Source organism: Cyclopterus lumpus, chromosome 7 (genome assembly GCF_009769545.1).
Source record: "Cyclopterus lumpus isolate fCycLum1 chromosome 7, fCycLum1.pri, whole genome shotgun sequence".
In the NCBI taxonomy this organism is placed as follows: domain Eukaryota; kingdom Metazoa; phylum Chordata; class Actinopteri; order Perciformes; family Cyclopteridae; genus Cyclopterus; species Cyclopterus lumpus.
Genome location: NC_046972.1, coordinates 16,491,696 through 16,513,957, shown reverse-complemented (window position 1 = coordinate 16,513,957; position 22,262 = coordinate 16,491,696). Strand labels below are relative to the sequence as shown.

Here is a 22,262-nt window from a genome sequence, read left to right as displayed (position 1 = left end):
TTCATTATATGTTGTATCCATAAAGATCTTGGTCTGCATAATAACTAATGACAAAAGCTGTCAGATAAATGTAGTACAATATTGGCATGTGAGTCGTAGTGTAGTAGAAGTAGTCGTAGCATCAAATTAAAATAGTCAAACTGTACAGTACATGTGCTGTTCCACCACTGTTAAATATTAAACAAGATGCACAATATGAAAAGCAAAAAAAGTAAATACATCTCAAATCTGCTATATTTTCGACAGCATTCAAATAAAGCTGCAAAAATGAATGTGAATTAAACCGAATACTGTGCAGTTGCTTATATTCTGATCATTTCTTCACATTCACACACACACACAGACGTTGCTGTACTCAGACCAAGCCCTGGGGCACCCACTTCACGGCCAATCAGAAAGTACAGGAAGCTTAGCAACACTCCCTGCAATTCACATAAACAGCAATGAAAAATCATCCTTGGACATTTGAAAAGAGCAAAGGGTGGAAAGAGAAAGCAGAAAACCCAAAAGTGTGGAAGCTGACAGACGGAAGAACCTCACAAGAGCGTGCCAGAGGTGAGCATCTGATCACTTATCTAAATGATGTAACGGACCAGTCATATTGGTTGGTTTATGACATCTTAATCCATTAGATGTAAAACGGACTTTACATAGTAAAGACAAAGTATTACTATATGTCTGACAGGATTTTATAAGCAGATTCTGATATATACAGATCACTTCACTACTAATTGCTTCAAATTTCCAGACAAAGCAACTAAGTTATTCTTTGAAAAATATGTTGACGTTATTTGCTGCTTAGCGTCTAGGACTCAATTAATTTGGGCAGCATCAACATGTGACTGTGCAGCATGAGGTAGATGTTTTAAAACAATGCTGACAAATAGTGTGTGTGTGGGGGGGGATTACAAATTATTGTCACCATCTGTTTTAATCCTTTCTCTCATGTCTGCTTCACTTTCTGCCTCAGTCCTTATTTGACCTTGGGGGTCAAACGAATAAAATATTGTATTCCCGGTCCCTGCTAACAACTGGACCAAGGGAGAGGAAAGGAAAAGGTGTGTGTGTGTGGTGTGTGTGTCTGTGTGTGTGTGTGTGTGTGTGTGTGTGTGTGTGAGTGTGTGTGTGTGTGTGTGTGTGTGTGTGTGTTTGTGTGTTCACCATCAGACAGGCACAACAAAGACAGTTGGCAAAGTGCACATTCCTTGGGCGTAGATGTGTTGCAGGAAATCCCACTCCCATTCCCGGAGGATCTAAATAGAAACATAAATACAAATAGAGACAGCGAGATAACCACAGACAACACACACAAAATACATTATTTGTTTACTTGTGTAATAAAATATAAGTGCACAAACATCCATTATTAAAACATACATGTGTGTAGCTTTTGTGTGTGTAAATGTGCCTGAGGTTTACATGACTTTCCACTCGACCCAGTGGAGTAATGTAGATTGCAGAGTATCTGTGTCCTCAATAGGGGGCAGCATTTGTTTTTAAAGTGCATGCGAGGTGAAGCTTTGTGCAATGCAAAGTGACTTGGGATCAGAGTGAAGGAAGAGTTTAAGGTGTTAGTAGTTTACGTTTAATCTCTCCTGTGAGATGGAGCTTTTGGATGAACAATATGCTCTGAAACCAAAAAACCAAGCTCCTCCAACAATGTAGCAGCATCAATGAGCTTTCATCCCAATCCAAGGGCAACAAAGCAATTGACATGTTTACATTTTCTGGCTTTACTTTTCATGAATCAATCCAGAGAGTATTCCCATTCAGCGTTGATTAGCCCATTATGAAAAGAGGACAGTTTACTCTCTTGAGGCCGAAGCGTTTAATATTTGGCTCTAAATTCTGCTTCACAATTTTCTCATTGATGTCTCTCTGTGCACACAACACAGTCACTTTGTCAGATACTATCAAACAGCAATGTGCTCATCCTTATCAGTAAGAATATCATGTTAACATTCCCTCAGGAGATCATAAGAAGAAAAACTGGATTCCTTCATTGTGAACTGTTTTGATTCGGCATCGCTGAGTCCCTGTGAGGCAATTGGTGGAGACAGAGAGCCATACAAGTCGAGCCGGAACACAGGAAACATGTCAGCCGCTCTTAAGACAGTATTTTCCATTTGGTTTAATGGCTCTATTATTTTTAATACTGACCTTTGAGACAGCAGTGACTAGAGCATCCCCATGATCCATCAAGGAGGTCACAGGGGTCTAAACTTGGTAAGAACTAACTTTTGTTTCTGAGGGATTGTGGTGAATATGCCTCGCAGTAGCGATCAATGTAGCTTCTGTTATGAAAATTGATATGAAGGGAGTTTGTGATTCAAAGTGAGTTGATTTCTGTCGGCTTCAGGCATTCACTCAATGCAAATGTGAATGAAGTAGAGCTGAGAGAAAGGAACACCAATGCCTCAACAGAAGTGACATACAGGAGCAACAGTTGCTGCACTTTTGGAGAATTCCAATAAATTGCCCTCCTTTCCAGCTGAAGGAACAACCAAAACCAAAGCACAGGAAGCCGCACAGAATTAGTGTTCTTGCCTGTGTGCGTCTTGTGGAAAGCCATGGCAAACTGACTCATTGAGGTCAGAACAGGAAGGGCGGCTCTGCACTGGAACAATAGCAGGGATTTAAACAAGTCTTACATAATATTGCCAGGCTGCAGGACGCAGTTATAACTGGAGGTGCACGGGTAATTAAGAAATAGAGGGTCCCCTTGTCCTTGTTTGACGGTCTGCAAATGTATAGACGTTTCTTTTGCTTCGACCAATTATTGACAAGCAGGCATGACGTCTGCATTCCCATGTTTCTTCCTTGTTTCTAAAATAAATTAATTATCACCCCTGTCTTTCCCACAGATACTGTTCAAGCTGTATCCTCTATGGAGAACTTGGTCAACCCCATCTGTTCCCCACTAAGACGATGTACACCAGTGAATGAGGAAGTAAGTCATCTGTGTACATACTTCATATACAAATAAAGTCAATGCAATATAATGGAACCACATATGTCAAGTCTGAGCTAGAAAGACAGAGAAAGATGAGGATATCGCAACATGGCAAGATGTATTCACAGCTGAATACAACTTTATGAATCCATAAAACTGTAGTGGGGGTGTAAAAGTTTAACACCTCTGCAAAAGGACTGACACCTTTCACCAAAGGGACGACTGGAACTGAACAACACTACTAATGAGAGAGACATCAAGTGCTGTTCCACAAACTAAACGGTGTTCTGCCCTTGAAACTGTTTATCTGCAAGTCCATGTGCCTCCAGACCCGCTTGAGCCAGCCAGCTGGATAGCCAGATAAATGTGTGTGCAGAGTTCTGCAGCTCAAGTGCGCTGCTCTGAACTTTGGCACTAAACAAACTAGACCACATAGTGCTTGTATGGAACATTATGACTCATTTAATAACCTTGTAAAGGTGCAGTGCAGGTGAGCTGCTGAGCGGGTGGTTTCATTGAGAGTTACATCATAGGAATGCACTTCTATACGTAGTGCTGTGTAAAATAGAGGCATTTTAAGGAAAAGGTGGAGAATTAGCTTCTTTTTTTTATTATATGTTGTCCCTCTGTGTCTTTTTAGGGATTTTGTTCACCACCTTAACGTTACCCCAGTTCTGAGGTCTCTGGCTTCAGTCAGATAATTGATTTAAAGCAGTGGATGGTTTATTTCTGATCTTCTGTTATGAACCATCCAGACCTCTCCGGTCACCTGGGGCAGGCCTGCTCACTGTCCCCAGAGTCAAAACATAGAGAGCAGAGTTGTTATGCACCATCAAACTGAAACTCTCACTTCTGTTAAATCAAAGCAGAAGACTTTTCTGTTTGCTGCTGGCTTCTATTAAATAATTATTTATTAATGTACTTTATACCTGTCTCATTATAATTCAGCTTTTTAATGACTTTTTTTAAATAGTGCTTAAGTGTGCTTTTATAATGTGTGTCTTTCTCTCGTTGCCTTTATGTTTTATATGAAGCACGTTGAATCGCCTAATTGCAGTGAAATATGTTCCATAAATAAACTTGCCTTACAGGTACAGGTGCATTCACCTGTTGACACTAAATCTGTTTACTGTATTGTGAGCCCGGTGAAATAGAACTTACTTTTTCCTGGCATGTTTTTTTAATTTTTTTTTTTAAAGACTGGACAATTTGTACAGCGCGCAGCAGCCCACATACACACGGAGTGCATCGATGTCAAGTTCAATAAATCAAACGCCATTAATTAAGAAATGCCAGAGGAGGCCGTCTCTCTGTTGACCAACGCGCGCACACACGCAACTCAGCAGTGCGCCTGTGCTGCGTGGGATGGCCGAGGGAGACCTCACACTCCGTCCCCCCTCCGAGGCACACACACACACACACACACACACACACACACACACACACACACACACACGTCTGTGGAGGTACAGCCGCTCCGGGTTTGGATGCAGGGACGACGTGCAGAAACCCCTTGCCTGGATTTTGTGGCACAACATGCGGAGTCCTGAGCCGACGCGGTCGCTGCGTTGCGTTGCCGGTGCACAGTGATGAGCGCGATGACGGCTCGCTCTACTTTGCTGTGAATAATGTCCGGAGGTGCCAATTCCGCGAGCAGATCTTCTGGCAGGGGACGTTGCTCCTCGGTTGTTTGGATTTGAGACAAAATGCATCTGTTTCGGAGTCACATTTACCAAATGTTCCCGGACCGCTCCTCAGTGGAAACACCGAGCATACGAGGCATCAGCTGGGTATGCTGCTTTCATGTTTACTTCAGAGAAGTAACTGCGGAGTTTACATCATAGTTTACTGAAAGGTGGCACAGCAATATGTCCGGGAGATGAGAGTGGTGATGATACTCCACCAATATTTTTTGATCATCTTCATCATGTTGATAGAGAAGGAAACTTTGCAAATATTAGACTTCATCACAAAACAAAGCACTTGCGATATGCCACTTTCTCTCTGTAAAGAAAATGTCTTCTGATTCTTAAAAGCTAGTCATAATGTGTGGTAGAAATTGGCATTTATAGAATGTCTGACACTTGGCTGCTGAATTGATTTATAAAGTGTGTTTAAGTGACAACCCTCCGGCATATAGAAGGACATTGCATCCAATGCACTTTGTGCTGAAACTCAAAAATAGAGTTGCATGAGAGGTGGAGAAAAGGATAGTTTGTCAGAGAACAGGGGAAAGGTGTTTGTAAAAATGAGGTTTAGTTAACCTGACTTGCTCTCAACACAGCAGCTGGCACGATATTTTAAGAATGCTTGAAATATGAAGCAGATCTCTCTATTGCTTTTGCAGATTTTGTGTGTGAATGCAAAAAGGCAACAGTGCCATTTTTCTTTTTTAAATCAAGCTTATAGGTTATAAATAGAGTATTGTTTATTGTTCACCTTTACCACAACATCCCCGCTAAGTTTACAGAGTATGTGGAAGAATGCACAAAGGGGAGGTTTTGTCTCCAGGTCACAGGAAGACACAGAACAGTGGCGAGGCTCTAAATTTACTTGACATTTAACCAAATTACGTCAAAGACAATTGTAAATCTCAACAGACTGACTTCTGAACTTCCTGCTGACCAGCCAAATATCAATGTGACATTTTTCATAAAGCAAATCAAGAGGTTAAATTACAATTAGATTTTACAATGATATCATAAATAACTGACATATGTTTTGGATCTGGCGGACCAGTTTGACACCTGACAACCTGTTTTTAATAATCACTCAATTTAAAAAGCTGCACATACCCTCATATGTTACATACGTGGTTCAACCTGTGAGTGAGTTTGTGTTTACTCAAGTTATCTTTAACGTGATAAATTACACATAAGTACTTCCACAGAGAAGTCCTCGCCAGGCCAATAACAAGATGTATACTAAAGGGTAACGTTTAAGTGACAAACACCATAATTATAACATAATTAAATGCACTGACTTGATATTATACACATGATCTGTTCTCTGTGAACATTGTTTGTATTGTACAGGCACAAAAGCAGGGTTATCTACCTCAATAACAATATTATGTTCTAGTTGCATATTACATCTTAGGCCTGATAATAACCAAAGTTGCAGAGAGTAATATGTTTCCCAAATTGGTGTCCAGTTTCATTTAGGCATGATATCAATAATGAGCACAATTTAACTGGCATTGAGGTATTTGCCAATTCTTTCTCTGAGTTGGCGAATGCCGTCAAGGGCATAACTGAGCTCTATTTGCTGCCATCATTAGGAGATGCCAGGGCATCGTCTTCTTGTCCTTTTTGTTCACATACCAGAGCTGAGACATGGAGGAAAAGAAGAACAAAATACCTCACAGTCATAAAGGCTAATGGTGTCTGCCTTTCTACAGACCTGGAAGAACACTGTTCACACTTTTCTTTTCTAGTCAGGGGGCACACGTGTCATTTTCATTGGGTCATAACTGTTACAAATATGCAATATATTGCAAATATTCTTTAATTAGAACCAAGATCACAATGATTGAAACATGTCTCCTGTTTCTTTCAAGCTCTTCCCCGATACAATAACAGCCAATCAGAGTCCGTTAAAACGATTGATCGCGTGTCATTCAGGCTATAATCACGTGACGTAGCTGGCAGCACAGCGCACCAGACAATGTCTGTCAATATGTCACAAAGTATGTCTGAAGATGCATATCAGTTATGTGATGTGAGGTTGAAAAGCGAACAGTCAGCAACTGGAGAGATGACAGATATCAAGCGATTACTTGGCATCTTTCACAGCACATGCATCAAGTAAAAATGAGCAACATGAGCAACCCATGAGATAAAGGGAAATGTAGTGCCTATAAAATCCGTTTTTCAATGGGGGCATTTGACTTGGCGGGCAAGGGGCTATCTGGGCTATCCACACATCGCTTTTATAGTTTATATAGGATATGCTTATAATGTGTTGCAACTGAGATGGGTTTGCCTTTCTGAGGGTATATATAGCAAATGGCAGTACGCAGGTGTATCTCCAAGCTGCGTAGGGGCTTGTTCCCTCTAAGGACCACCCACCTCTTGGGCCCTCGTGCAACCGCACTGCCCGCACTATATATTTATATCCATATAGGCAGAAAATTCGCGCAGACCTGGTTCTTGTGCAGAGAGTAAAGTCTCCAGAAAAAATAAATGATTACATTTGTTTATATGTTGCAACCGCTGCAGAGCATTTACTCTAATGGTTGGGAAATTCAAAAGAAAAGGATAGTGCATAGTTAAAAGCAACCTTTTCACTTAACAAAACGCGTGGAAGCCGGCTTTGTACTTTCCTTTGCTGATGTCTATGTACTCTTACCTCCCACTTTATCACACACGCTTGACACCCACCCACACCTCTTTGGAGACGATGGTAACACAGCGCAGGTTTGTAATAATGTATTTGTGTTGACCTTCATCCCAATCAAAAGAAAATAATTATTCTTTCTATCTGGCCAGTCCAGCTTGGTTAATCTGTTTATTTGGTGGAACAGCAGGGAGATTATCATCAACGAGCAGTCCAGCTAGTTCCTGTGAAATGCCGTTCCAGAGCAAGTTATCTGCTTTATTTCAGAGGCTTTGGATATAAAGTAACAGCTAAGAGGTGATAACGTCTCTCTTCCTGTTTCTCTTAGACTCCGCTGCCAGAGGCCCTGAATTCAAAGGACACTATGAAGCAGGTGTGTATGCCGGAGATGGAGAGCTTTGGTACACAGCAGAAGTATTCCAATGTTCTCACTGGTGTTTTTAAACTCCTGCTGAAGATAGTGTTATTTCAATTTCAACACTTCAACAAGTATATATCGCCTCCTGCAAAATAACTGAAAACTGACGTGTTTAATAAATATGACTATTGCAAAGTGCATTGTTCATGAGCTTTGGTCATCAGGGTTAATTATTATCTCGAATTTTATTGTCATGTGATATCCATTGTAAGTTTTTATTCAATCTATAACAATTTCATAATCAGGTTTGTAAGTACACATCAGGCTCTCTATCTGCCACTCTGCAAATTAGCCGAGCACCATATTTGACAATGGTTGGCATAGCCCTTGAATGCGAGTTCACCGGCCTGGATGTCTCTCTCTCCTCGGGGCTCTGCTGCCCTCGGCTGTAATCCAGAGTTGCAGTGCTTGCATCCTCTCAAACTGCTGAACCGGTTCTTTTGCTGTTATAATATCCTCCATTACTACTCAAGCGAGTCTTAAAAAACACATTCCTAGCGGGACATGCAGTCACAAGGGGTCTAAAGGGCTCTCCAGGGCCTCACCTAGCCCAGGGCCCTCACACTGCCTTATCTCAGGTCAAGGAGACCCTTTTAAAACACTCATACAGGGTTTGAAATGGAGGTGAATCCTGTTTGCGTTCCACCAGACAGATGAAGCAAAGAGAGAAAGATAGAGCATCTTTCAACCCCAAAAGAATCAAACCCGGTACATTTTGTTTTGTGCTAGAGAGAGAAGATAGAGAGAATCGTGTCTGCAGGAGGCAGGTGTTGCTAACCTCTTGTCGCTTTGTTCGGTTGCTTAGCAAGTGTTGGCTCCAGATTTTAAGTCACTAATGAGAATCATACATTCTGATAACACCATACAAGACGGATTGTTTTTAATAACCTGTGTTTGAACACACTGAGGTAGAATCCACCAAGTGGCTTAATAGTAGATACATTTTTCACATGTGTAACAAAAGCTTGATATGTTCCAGTGTAACTTTTGTTTCACTTGCCTTTGACTGAGGTGGTACTGTACTGCAGGATGTTGTATCTTGGATACATAGGTTGCGTACAGTTATATAATGTGTTTGACTTCAGGCAACTTTCCCATACTCATCTGGTGTAGGTCAGAGGTGTAAGTTCGCATAAGCTAAAGCGACAACTTGAAAGAGCCGATGCTAAATGACCTAATCAAAGGCCAGAAAGGACCCATATCTGTCATGTATTGCAGGATAGAAATGTTGCCTCCTGACGTGTGGTCTTGTATTTTTCTCACACAGAGAGATAGGAAAAGTCAGGTATCTATAGTCCACAAAGCTGCATAAAGCACCATCTCACACAGTATTCATCTGCAGTTGCTTCTCACACAACACAGCCCACCAAGGTGCACTGAGAGTAAGAAACAGAAATGTCTCGCCTACAGAGGACCGACACAATGGATAAACTGTACTCATCCTCATTCCACCCCACAAGATGCATGCATGAAACCAAACCACGTACTACAGACTTCAAAAGATTATGACTCAGACTTTCCGCCAGGACCAGAATGAAGTCAAAGAAAAGAATACACAGAATAAATCATGTGATTGTGCTCTGATACTACTACTTTCTTGCATCCAAAGGACTGCGTTCACTCCTGTGTGACAGTGAGCACATGCTCTGCTGAAGAGTGTTTGAGTAAACATGTACAGGCTGGAGAGCAGCTGCTCTGTCGCTAGCACATGTAGTTATTTAGGATCAGTTTAAGTGTACACAGTTTAAGACTAAGTGTAAACCAATATGATGTTGATTAGCATTCCTAAAGTTGAGATGAAATGAAAATGTTGAACCATTTTAGGGCACATCTCCGCTCATATTGTGCACCTATGTTTTAATGCAAAACAAATATCAAGAAAATCAATGTCCGCATATTTTTATTTCATATCTTTTTTACCTATGTAACAAAATATGACATATTACATATGTAATCTTGTACCAACCAATTTCAACCAATAATATCATGAGATCCAACTATTAATCAATCTGTAACTTTTTAGATTCAAATGCAGAGGATTTGATTTCAATTCTAACTCAAATATTCAGTTTCAATGGCAACTACTTGCTGGCCAGAAGCTAAAGTCACTCTTACTTCGTGTCACTTGGACTTTGAATACAGGTTCCTGACTGTAAAATGACTTCAACAGCACAATGGACCCAAGTCATAAAATGGGTAATAACTGCCTGTCCAAACCTTTCAGATGGCCCATACATCAGCATTGGCCACTGCACACTGCTACACACACATACACGGTGTGTATTGTACCTGGGAAAGGTGTTTGCTCTGTAATTCGACTCACTTGGAACAATTACCTACGGGTTATAGTTCCTAGATAACATGATTAGGTGGCCTACATTCAGACAATAAACAACACACGGTTCACAGACAGCCAGAACTGGACTGGATCGCAGTAATAGAAAATGTGTCTGCATGTTTACATGATGGTCAGGTTTAGCAGCGGGGGCGAGGCTTCCCTCAGTGAAATATGGCTTTTGATACTTGTTTTTATAGGGACTGGGTTAGGGAATGGAAAATGGCCTCATCAAGAAAATGACTTTTGGAGCTGACATGCCTGAGAATGTGAGTCCCGGGGGAAAATGGGCCCCTGGGAAAAGTGGTGACCTCCAGACAACACAACTCCAGAGGGGCGCAGCAGACGCTTTGGGGCACAGTGAGGCTACTCAGTTGATGTCAGGTCTGGGAACAGCCCAATGTGGGGGTGATAGGTTGCAGTTTGTGCTGTACAGTGTTACCCACAGTAGTCCGTTATAGTTGTACATTATAATAAGCAGTCATGATGTAGCACTTAGATCTAACGAGCATGTGTCATAGCCCCCAGAGAGCAGAGATTGTGTTGGCGTCATCAATGCAAGGGGTCAGTACATCGGTCAAAGTTCAGCAGTCATTTTTAGAACACTTGCAGAACACTAGAAAAGGCAAAGGGGGAAGGTGATAATTATTTGCTCTTACATTGCTACTACACTTAAAAGAGACTACGCCGATATATGAAATGGTCATTGTTGGGTTCTGTGTGCATCTCTAGACCACCACCTTGGACAAATAGCAGCTCCTTGAAGGAAATACAAAGCACAAACGTGCAACCATCTCAGTCACTCGTGGAGTCACAAGACTTTCTGCAGGGTATGTGAGAGAAGGAGTCTTAACAGGGAGGTGCACAATAAAGACGTATACTCCAGTCAATCGTAAAGACAGTAAATATTGTACAGGGGTTTATTTGATCCAATTTGTTTGTGAAATAGAAGCAGAGCGTATAGTGCAAAGCATTAAAAGGCCTGAAAAGGGACAGCCGCATTACAGGCAAAAACAAAGCCTATTCTTGTTACATAAGCCTTGCTTCTGCATCGGTGGCTGACAGGTTTTGCACCGATGTCTGCAGTTTTTTTTTGGGGGGGGGGGTCAGACCCAAGTGAGTTGTGTGTATGTGCGTCAGGGCGTGAGAGTAAGGGGAGTGAAAAAAATTGAGAAAAGTTCAAAGGAAATATACTGAGGGTGGTCAGAAAGTGAAAGTTGTTGCCGTTGTGTGCCGCCCAGAGAGTGAGTTGTAGAGGCAGCGAGTGGGAGAGTTTAACTTTTTTAACACATTCTCGCCTCCCTGCAACCCACAAACGCACCACATTACACTCCAACGCTCACATAAATCTCCACATTGATGACGTGGGTCCCATCACAAGATCTTCACACTGAGGGGAAATGCAGACACTTTTTTTTTTTGCAAACCTCTCCACCTGTTTCAGTCAACAAGAACGCCTGTGTTATTATCTTCCCTCTTTTTGTACGCGCCCCCCAACCTCCCGCTCTTTCGCATGCTGTTTCATCACATGATAAAAGTGAACACAACTCAGATAAATATTTATGACAGAAAGACGCAGTAGTTTAACTGCTTTTTCTGTGTCATGTCTGTTAAGTTTCTTTCAGATCGTGTGGTGAAGGCAGCGAGATCGGTGTACAGTGTCATGATCGAGGGGAACCCAGGTCTGATCAGAGACAGAAAGCATCACCTCAAAACATACAGGTACCCACATTTTCTTCCATATTGGAGAAAGATCTCTGCAAAATACGTTCTGATTCAAATATTACATTTCTCTCACAGACACTGTTGTTCTGGTAAGGAACTTGTTGATTGGCTGATGAAACAAAATGAATGCCTGCAATCAAGAAGTCAAGCAGTTGGAATGTGGCAAGTCCTGGTGGATGAAGGAATCCTCGTTCATGGTAAGAGAGCTAAATCTGCAAAAATTCAGCTAAAGAGCTGAATTTTGCAGATTTGTATCTTAAGAAGAAATATAAATGTATCTTTGCTCAGATGTGCTTCACAACAGAAATACTACCAACAAATGACCAGCAGCTACAATTAAGGAGAATTTATCATATGTGTTGGGTGAGCTCATGCCTTCATGGACTGTAGAAGTGTGTATTTCAAAAAATATATTCTGACGATAATATCTCAGGCTGCACTTAAGAATTCCGCAGTAGTGCTTGAGTAGCTTGAAATCTGTTCAGTGAGCCTGTCAGGGCATGTGTTTTACAACGAGTTCTCACTCGGTCAACTGTTCACGAAACGCTTTTGCTCTTTGGACGAGGCACTGTCTTCCTGGAAGAGACCACTCCAATCAGGATGTAAATGCTTCATCATCAAATGAAGGGGATCGCTCTGAATAAATGAATCTTATTTACATGTATCTTGCTTGACATCCAAGAGTGTTGTAAAGTTACTACACAAAAAACGTATTCTCCTGAAGGTCAAAACGTATTAATGATTTCCTTTTCTACACTAATCTGTGTAGTTCAACAATCTAACTTTTATTTGATCACCATTTTTCTAAAGGTCTAGTTACATGTGTGTCTTATTGATGTTTTCCCTCCTCTGTGTTCTGCCTCAACCAAGTGAAACACGAGTTGAACTTCCATGACAAGGACACCCAGTTCTACCGCTTCCTAGACTCTGAGTTTGGTCTGAGCCACATCACAAATGAGAAGGACTCAGAGGACGAGCTGCAAGAGAGTCTGTCGCTGTTGTCTCAGCTGGGTCCAGATGCTCTGCTCACTATGATTCTACGCAAATGGTCAGTATACCTTTACATAACTAATACGCATGAAAAATCTGTTGCACATGTAATACTACCTCATAAAGTCACTTTCATAGTGATCATATACAAGCTCGCATCTTTCAACAAAGTCTGCAAGTGCATCTGTGGTTGATTACATGTGACGTCTGTGTTTAGCCCGAGTCAGAGGAGTGCTGAGGACCTGGAGGTCATCTATGAGGAGCTGCTCCATGTCAAGGCTGCAGCTCATCTCTCCACCTCTGTGAGTCACTATTGCCTGCTGTTGATATCCTTGTCCTTATGATTAGAGCCACTATATGCAGTTTTTGTGCAGAGAAAAAAGTCACATTTATTGACCCTTCGCTAAGCCCCGTCGCCTACTATGGAGACCACACTGTCAATAACTGCACTAGTATTGTACATATTTTATTCAAAAAACATATACATCCTTCCAACCTCTCCGCGTAACAAGTATCACTATGACACAACATTTAACCACGACTACCTCGAAATCCACAAAACCAGACAGAAGAAAATCTGAAACGACTGCACGAGAGCCGGATAACTGCCAGACCCTGGTTGGAGGCGCTATGATTGGCCAGTCTGTGTTTGAGGGCCATACCTTAGCAAAGGGTCAATTACACTGCACTTAAGAAGCTTTTCTTTGATGGTAATTTAAATTCATACAAGAGCCCCATTTGCATCTGTTTAAGTGAGAATTCTTGCATAAACAAAATCAACCATTAAACTCTTGCCATTGTAAGCGAATGCAAAAACAACAGTTTGCCCCATTATGTTTCCACCTTGTTTTTTTTATTTTTTGATAACAGACGTTGCCATGCATCCAGTGTCTACTGACACAAAGTAAACTACTTTGACCATTAGAAGTAATCAATGCAGTTTCGTCTAATCTCTTTGTGTGTTGTGCTTGTAGGTGCGTAAGGAGCTGGCAGCGGTGCTGGTCTTTGAATCACATCCCAAGGCCGAAACAGTCTGTGAGTGCTCCGGCTACGGCCGTGCTACATGCCCATGGAGACACAGTTTAACTGTGTAGTTTGTGTTCACATGTGCACAAATGGCCTCTTAACATTCACTTCTGTACAACACACCTTTCAGATATTATATTTGTATCATATTCAAACATTCTCGTGTCACAATTGATTCCTTACTTCAGTGGAGACAATCAGGTCTTTTTTCCTGTCACTATGCCCCTATAGACATGCGTACATCACAAAGCCCATCGTAAACGACGTGTGTAAAGGACCAATGTTAGTACTGACTGTCTTTTTGTGATGTAGTGTTCAGTCAGGGGGACAAGGGCACTTCTTGGTACATCATCTGGAAAGGCTCTGTGAACGTGATCACACATGGGAAGGTAAATCCATTGACTGTTACTGCCATAATAAGACATTTCTGAATTGGAATCCATGAAAGGCCTCTTTGCTTGGGTTAGTATAATGTAATGTTGAAAGTGCTTTGTGCATGCAGGGCCTGGTAACTACGCTACATGAGGGTGAGGATTTTGGGCAGCTAGCTCTGCTGAATGATGCCCCTCGTGCTGCCACCATCATCTTGAGAGAAGACAACTGCCATTTCCTCCGTGTTGATAAACAGGACTTTATACGCATCCTCAAGGTGTGTCTGAGTAACTCATTATTATACATGTCTCAATATCGTCCCAAAAAAGTTTTTTCTCTGTGTGCACTTCAAATTCAGATCCACAGATATACTAAATCAGTATTTGACTGTGCTTTGGTCCATTCTCGTGCTTCAGGATGTGGAAGCTAACACAGTGCGACTTGAAGAGCATGGGAAAACTGTCCTGGTGTTGGAGAAGAGAACCGACTGGGCCGAGCAGGGAGGGGCAGGGAACTGCAAGTGAGAAACTCTCACACACTCGCTTTACAAGCAGGTTTATGATCATTAAGACACTCTACCTGGGCGTGGGCAGGTACTGTATCACGGCAATATCACAAATTCTGCCATTTGTCATCATTTCAAGCAGACAGATCTTTTTGTCAAACGCAGTTACGGTCTCATTAAACGGCTGTTATCTGACAAGCCCGGGGGAAAATATGGACTTCAACCCTGCAATGCGTAATAACTTGTGTTATCAGTCTTGAAAGTGTTTTAGCAAACATTAAAAGTGAATTAGCATGATGTTGACCTCCCCTACCTGCCCACCATCAGCTATCTTCTTGCAGCCCGTGGTATATGGCGACAAAACCTGACAATGAATACAGCTTCATCTAGTTCTGAATGAAGACAGGAGTCAAAATAACCAGTTCAAGTGCAGTTTCAAGAAGTTTCATTTGTCATTTAAATAAATACAACTAAGCCTACTATCTGCTGGTCCTACTCAAGGAGAGCCCGAGAGAGGGAGCACAGGGTGGCACCAAAGAATAATCACTGCAACCAACCTTAAGAGACCACACACACACGACTCTAATGCAGGCAGCACATGAAACCATTCCCAGTGCACCCACTGTAGGATAGGAAACCCTACGCAGGGACAGAAAACCAACTCTAGTTTGCTCAAAATATTTTAAAAACAAGCAGTGTTAACAAACAAATAAAACCTAAAAGATCATAATCAGCACTTGACTGATTAAACTGAGGCACATCATCAATGTAAAACCGTTTAAGTCTCACATCCTTTTGATTTATAGATATTTATTTAAGTTCACCCAACCCAGGCAGCCATAGCGGTGCGTGTCCTCCAGGACCTGCTCAGCCTTAACAAAAATACACAAACGATCCACTTGAATTTTGTATATACAGTCCAACATTTTATGGAATATTATCATCAGAAAAAGACATTTGTATTTCACTTAATCTGGGCAGACTACCATTTTAAACAACGCCCACTCGTATGGTCAATAAGACATGTTGGCAGACTGCCACTTTAAATTACCACAACTGTATATTTGAGTGGGGAGGGCAGTGTCAGCTTTCCTACAGAGATATACATGTATTAAAATCACTGCGTTTCTCGAACCCTACATGTCAGTATACACTTCAAGGTTGGCCTTTTCTTCCCCGAGCCCCTTCCACTGACACACCTGTTCCTACGTCCTCAGCTGTCATCTCTTAATCAACTAGATATCCTGGATCCTAACATGCCACTAATATCGCATTCTCTTGTTTGCCACCAAACAACCAAGATGTATGATCTGAGGAGCCCGACATGTTTTTGGACCTGATGGTATGAGGCAAGAAGTCCTCAGACTTAGTCAAATGTTTTTTTTCTGGTTCTTCTTTTTGGGGGGGGGGAGGTTATCAGTCAACGTATATGCAAACCGATAAGACAGTATTTAAACTAAGATGTGCTAGCAATTAGCTCAAAGCCCCACTGTGCCTAAGTTCAGTCTCACAGAGCTGCTAGCTTGGTGCTTGTCTGTAGTCTCTGGACTGATGCAATGACGTCTCCAAAGGAATGTAAGTTATGAGTAACTGACATAGTATACAAGAGCAATTGTTATGAAAGTAACATTCTACGACATTATCGGGCACTAATTACCCAACAAACACAACTAAGAAGTAGAATGCAGAGCAATACAAAGGAACTATTAACATTTGGAAAAAAATGTTCTGTTGTTTCTTTCTCCCTTCTGTTGTGCAGGTACTCCGTTATGTCGGGAACACCTGAGAAAATCCTGGAACACTTATTGGAAACAGTAAAGCTGGACTCCAATGGAAACGACGCAATTGGTGAGAATCTGCAAGCACCTTCTTGCCTTTTTTTACCGTTTTCTTGAGTTACGTGGTCAGCTAGTTAGTGAAAGGAAAAACAACTGATCCTGGATCAGTTTTGAGATTTTGAGTTATTTTGCTTTCATTCTTTCAGATTAATGGAAAGAAAGAAATCTAAAATACACATTTAAGTGTTAATGTTACTACTTTGTCTATTTGTGTCTGTAGATCTCTCATGGATTTACTAAAAGTTTGCATTATAATTCAGACATTTCAGAAAACTGTCTTTATTTAGGTAACCCACATGGTGATATATATATATCAGTTAGTTTGACCGTTTTCTCCTGTAGTGTCTTGCAAAATGAGTTTTTCTCACACTCTCCTGAATGTCCTGATTTATAAAACATGTTATTCCCCCCCGGGAAATGTGTATGTCTGACAGTATGTTCTTATTTCCAATTTCCAAGATATATCCAAAATCCCCTCTGTAATATCTCCTGACTGAATGTCAACAAAATTATACAATTATTTTGAAACTGGCTTTATCCAATTCAAATTAGCACATATTTGTTAGGATATGTTTTGTGTGCATATTTAAAAATGTCATTTTAGAAAACTTGTAGATACATATACATAAAACAATTGCCTTAATGAAGTGAATCAACTTGGGAAGTTGAATGATGATATCTATTGTTTAATTTGTTTACCCTATTCAATTGTTGTGGGTTTTGTCTCTGCAGATCCCTGCGTGACCGACTTTCTGCTCACTCACAAAGTCTTCATGCCCACCAGCCAGCTGTGCACCGCACTACAGCATCAATATCCTGTGATGGTCAATACTAATACGCAGTGATGGTGATGCTGGGGATGATGTAACGTGTACTGACACTGCTGCTTATTATGATTTTTATGTCCACAGATTAAACAAACAGAGCATTTAGATACCAGAATTATCTCAATATTGGATATATATTTAATATTTTCTGTTTGAAAACATTGTCTTGTAATTGTTTACGATTTTTTAGTCTGTAAAGTGTGTTTATGAAATGCCCCTTAACCGCCGTTGCACCTATCAGGCGAAGCTCTCCGAGGGTTCAGATCAGGAGAAGGCTTCCTACATTCTTACCACCAAGCAGAAGGTAGTGAAGATGATTGGCCAGTGGGTGGCGCTGTATAGCCTTCTGCTGAAAGAAGACCCCATTGCTTTGGACTCTCTGGAGGTTGGGATTGCATGCTCAATAATTACATCACATTTTAAGAATATACATTTTAGAAGGAAAATCAATAATTACGTTTCTGTTTTTTTATTATTCATTTCTATGTTTGTGCTCAAACAGCGGTTGAAGAAGGAGGTGGCAGGAGATTTCCGTCTGCTGAGCATGCTGAAAGAACAATTTAGGGAAAGGAGGAGAACAAAAGTGTAAATTGTCTATATTCTCTCTTAACATCTGCTATTTCTGAGACATTTTCCTAGTCATAAATATTGCAGCATGAGATCCAAAACAGTTTTTCATCTTTTATTTTTACAGATTAGAGAATGGATATCAGTCACTGAGCAGGGTAAGTGTCTTGTCTTTTTGCACATGACAGCTGGCTGCAGGATTTTAACATCAGAGATACATTTTAATGATAAAACAGAATGTCATGCTGCTGCCATTTGTCATCTTCATGTCACTAACTTGCTAAATCACTCTGACGCTCTTCACAGAATCAGCAATTTGATTGGTTTTCAAACTGCGAGGAGCCAGTTGGGAGGTTACAACCAATCAGAGCTCAAGATAAAGGCGAGTACGACTCGAGAACAAATCAAACAGTCGAGTCAATGATGTACATCAATGAACTTAACTGACCTCACATTGTCTCTGTGGTTGTTGTTCATGAAAACACATCACTACTCACATCATCAATAATCAAATCAGCACTTTTTGTCTTGTTGGCTATTGTCCTCTCTCTCGCTGCAGTGCTGTATGAGATCTACAGGCCAGACAACAAGCCGATCACTCTGATGCTCGCAGTGAACACATCTGTAAAGGATGTGTTGTCAGCTATAGTCAAATCTGGTGGAGATCACATCCTGGTCAAAATGAACTCCACGGGAGGTGGGACTAGACATATTAATGACATCTTTTTTTCTTTTTTTTTTTAAATGTTCATAAATACTTTTTATTTAAATTGCTAAATGTAATGAAGCACTCAGAGCTGGATATAAATGTGATTTTCTATCATTCGTTGTCAGCTGAAAATGATTTTTTCATTGAATGCACACAGAAAGAGCTCAGTTAAAGCTGGATGCGACTGCAGTCTACACGGCTCTGGGACTCAACGAGAGACTGTTTATCTGCACAAGCAGCCAAGTGGACCAACTGGTGAGGAATAGATGGCCTCAATACTATTCTTATTTATAAAAGAGGAAATGTCATTGCATCAGTCATTGTCATGTTCATTATGGTACGTGCAGTTTAAGTTAGACATGGGGGTTTGGTTCAAAGCAGTTTAACATCAAAGGTGCACGCCACCACCATCTGTTATCCTCTCATTTCCTCTCCCTCTCTGTCTCCTAGATGCCCCTGAAGGAGCAGCAAGGTCCAGAGCGAGGAACAACTGACATCCTCGAACAGATGGGCTCGAAAGATATCGCCAATGAACTCACCAACTATGATTGGGAACTATTCACTGCCATGCACGAGGTCACTCTAGCAGATATCTTACGACATCTTCCTCATGTCGAATATAATTACTTCCTCATTGCAACAAACGACTGAGTATCTCTTTTTGATGAATGTCACACTCGTTGTCACTTTGCCATCAGATCATCTGGCACTCCAGTACAACACTTCCTGCATGCTTCACATGTTTCTGAAGCAAATCATATTCACTGAGTCACCCATAAAAGCTCCCGTAATCTCTGCAGGTGGAGCTTGTCTACTACATATTTGGCTGTCATAAATTCCCTGGTGCCATCACGGCTAACCTGGAGCGGTTTGTGCGTCGCTTCAACGAGGTGCAGTACTGGGTGGTGACCGAGCTGTGCCTCTGTGAAGATCTGGTGAAACGAGCCGTTCTGCTCAAGAAGTTCATAAAGATTGCCGCAGTGTAAGTTGGGGTTAGTTGCACAAAACCGTTGCCATGTTTTGATTTCAATGTAGGTAGTCAGTCGACCACTTTGGTCCACACTGAAATGTGTATATTATTTTGTTCAAACATTCATGGTCCACAGAGGATTAGGCCTACTGACTTTGGAGTTCCCCTGACTTTTCTTCTAGCGCCACCATGAGGTGGACATTTGTGTTTTTTGAAAGGAATGTCACAACATGGATTGCATCCATGCTTACGATGGCAGTGTTTCCCACACTTTCTTTTTCTTCTTCTGGGCACCCACTGTTTTATAAATGATAAACTACTACGATCCAATTTACAATAGGCCTGATCATTGAGTTTGAGAAACACTGATTTGTAGCCTTGTGTCCTCTCTGTCACAGATTAAAGGAGCAGAAGAATCTCAATTCATTCTTCGCTGTGATGTTCGGTCTGAGCAACAGTGCAGTACACAAGCTTTACAAGACCTGGGAGGTGAGAAACCCCGGAATGCAACCGTAATGATGATGCAACAAAGTATCCTCATTTACTAAATGACAAAAAAATGGTATTGTCTATTCCAGAGAATACCCAGCAAGACAAAAAGAATTTACTGTGCTTATGAGAGGTTGATGGTAAGCTGCACTATACGCACCCATCCAGTAGATTTTATAAATGCTCAAAAACTCTCAATGTACTGTTGAGTACATTAATTCTGTACACTAACATAATTAAGAGGTGCTCTGTTTATTCTCTGTTCCCTATAGGATCCCTCACGCAACCACAGGGCCTACAGGCTGGCTGTGGCCAAACTCAGTCCTCCTTACATCCCCTTCATGCCTCTGCTGCTCAAAGGTGATGCATCGCAGTGTCACCTACACAGCATTAGAATATCACGTAAATGAATTCACTAATCTCTGACATGTTTTCTGTTCCTGCCTATGCCCAGACATGACATTCATCAATGACGGAAATCCAAACTATGTAGACAAATTGGTCAATTTTGAGAAAGTGGTAAGACAGAATGTTTTGTAACATTGCACTATTATATTCTCCTCACAAATCTCGGCATGGCATTCAATTTGAAATGTTTCCTCATCCTTCCACTCGGACAGCGCATGATTGCCAAGACAGTGAAAATTGTACGAGGATGCAGAAGCCAGCCTTATGGTAAGTGATCCAGTCGAGCTTGTCAACTGGCAGACATATAGCACTGGCATGGGGTTAGGTCAAAAGGTCAAACACTTGCACGTGCAGGTTGAAGTAAATGGATGATTTGGTTGAATGATGCATGAAGTAGGTACACTTCTATGTTTCTTGTGCAGTGCCATCGTCTCCACAGAGGGGCCTGGCCGATCGGATGTTTCTGGAAGGGCCTGGTACTCGCATATCTACATGTAAGCAACATCTACCATATCATTAACACGGTTTTAGTTTGGTTTTTTTCTTGCTTTTTTAAACATAATGCCTGCAGCTAATGGTGTGGTTCCACAGTCTTGTTACTGTTTTTCTATTTCCCTCGTTCTCATATTAGTCCTTTTAAAATGTTACTGGCTAAAGAATTAAAAGGAAAATTTGCTGCTACAAACACTTAAATGTGTGCCGAGTCAAAGGTGATTTCTCTTTCTCCTCCAGACTCCGACCTCGGCCTCCCTCTGCGGAGTCCCAGCAACATCCGACACTACATTCAGAACCTGAATGTGATTGACAACCAGCGCAAGCTAACACAGCTATCAAGAACAATAGAATGTTAGGGAACCAACCCGCAAGACTGTGAAACTGTAGCGCAAATGTGAACCGGAGAACGGACTAAAGCCGGATGAAGTAAACATCCACACGTGCCTCAATAAGATGGACGTCTGCAGGTGTTCAGTGCAGTGAATCCCTTTAATTCAAGTAGCTTGGACTTTGATGGAGGAGCTTTCTGCACGGCATCAAGAGTGAAAAGAGTTATAAGCTCTAATGATGAACCAGAGAATCCAATCCTGTGTCCAAAGGGACTCTGTTTTCATCCATAAAGCTGTACAGCAGAGCGTGTGTTACAGTGGAAACGGATCCCCCCCACAAAGGCAGCGTTACAACATGTACAGTTTAGCAAAGTATGCCTGTCTTTGATGTAAACAAATCATTTATTTGACATTTTGTATAGACCTTTTCAAACTTGACATGAACATTCTAGCCCCTTTGTATTTCCTGTTGAAATGTTTGCTCACAGGAAGTGAACTTGGACCAAAGCTGTTGCCCTAACACACTGCTGTCTGTGGAAGGATCCCTTGTGTGGATCTACAAAAGGGCCATAAGAACACACACAACAGATCTTTGCCAAAGTTGTATCACTTTAGGTCACTTTTTTGTGCACTAGTATTTTCACATTAAAACTAATATATTGTATCGGATCATTCTTTTTTGGGCCAATGATTCAATTGAGTTTATTTTGTATAGCCCAATATCACAAATTACAAATTTGCCTCAAGAGGGCTTTACAATCTGTACACGTACGACATCCCTGTCCCAGGACCTCATGATGCCACTAACTGACATGCATTTAATTTCATACATATCATATGTTGTTTTTATAAATACATTTATTTTCTCATGTGTGTCAATGAAAGCACAAGAGTTTATAAAAAGGGAAATGTTTTATTAAAAGTACAAACCTTAACAGGTAAAAATTGACCTCCAAAGACCCCCGTCC

General features: G+C 41.3%; 1 protein-coding gene across 3 annotated transcripts; it reads left to right on the top strand.

Moving 5' to 3' along the window:
* Positions 1–348: 348 nt before the first annotated feature.
* Positions 349–22,251, top strand: rapgef3 (Rap guanine nucleotide exchange factor (GEF) 3). 3 transcript variants are annotated; one of them, XM_034536263.1, is made up of 28 exons: positions 349–555; positions 2,865–2,950; positions 7,620–7,664; positions 11,660–11,766; positions 11,845–11,966; positions 12,640–12,817; positions 12,977–13,061; positions 13,734–13,794; positions 14,098–14,174; positions 14,288–14,434; positions 14,574–14,677; positions 16,422–16,510; positions 17,233–17,311; positions 17,562–17,712; positions 17,830–17,912; positions 18,022–18,052; positions 18,201–18,276; positions 18,454–18,591; positions 18,761–18,858; positions 19,054–19,179; positions 19,404–19,585; positions 19,972–20,062; positions 20,152–20,202; positions 20,335–20,422; positions 20,517–20,581; positions 20,683–20,737; positions 20,893–20,964; positions 21,203–22,251. In XM_034536263.1, the coding sequence occupies exons 1-28, from the start codon at positions 444–446 to the stop codon at positions 21,319–21,321; spliced, it is 2,718 nt and encodes a 905-aa protein (XP_034392154.1). In that variant the 5' UTR covers positions 349–443; the 3' UTR covers positions 21,322–22,251. The 3 variants fall into 3 exon arrangements, with proteins under 3 accessions (XP_034392154.1, XP_034392156.1, XP_034392155.1); XM_034536265.1 differs by lacking the exon at positions 349–555 and adding an exon at positions 2,086–2,226; XM_034536264.1 differs by lacking the exons at positions 349–555; positions 2,865–2,950 and adding an exon at positions 4,327–4,743.
* The last annotated feature ends 11 nt before the right edge of the window (positions 22,252–22,262 follow it).

What these genes read in the sequence shown, in the direction of transcription:
- rapgef3 (XM_034536263.1), top strand. Translation starts at nt 444, where the DNA reads ATGAAAAATCATCCTTGGACATTTGAAAAGAGCAAAGGGTGGAAAGAG. An exon ending in GATATCAGTCACTGAGCAGG is followed by an intron (nt 18,053 to 18,200) that starts GTAAGTGTCTTG and finishes CGCTCTTCACAG; the next exon opens with AATCAGCAATTTGATTGGTT. An exon ending in AATCAGAGCTCAAGATAAAG is followed by an intron (nt 18,277 to 18,453) that starts GCGAGTACGACT and finishes CTCTCGCTGCAG; the next exon opens with TGCTGTATGAGATCTACAGG.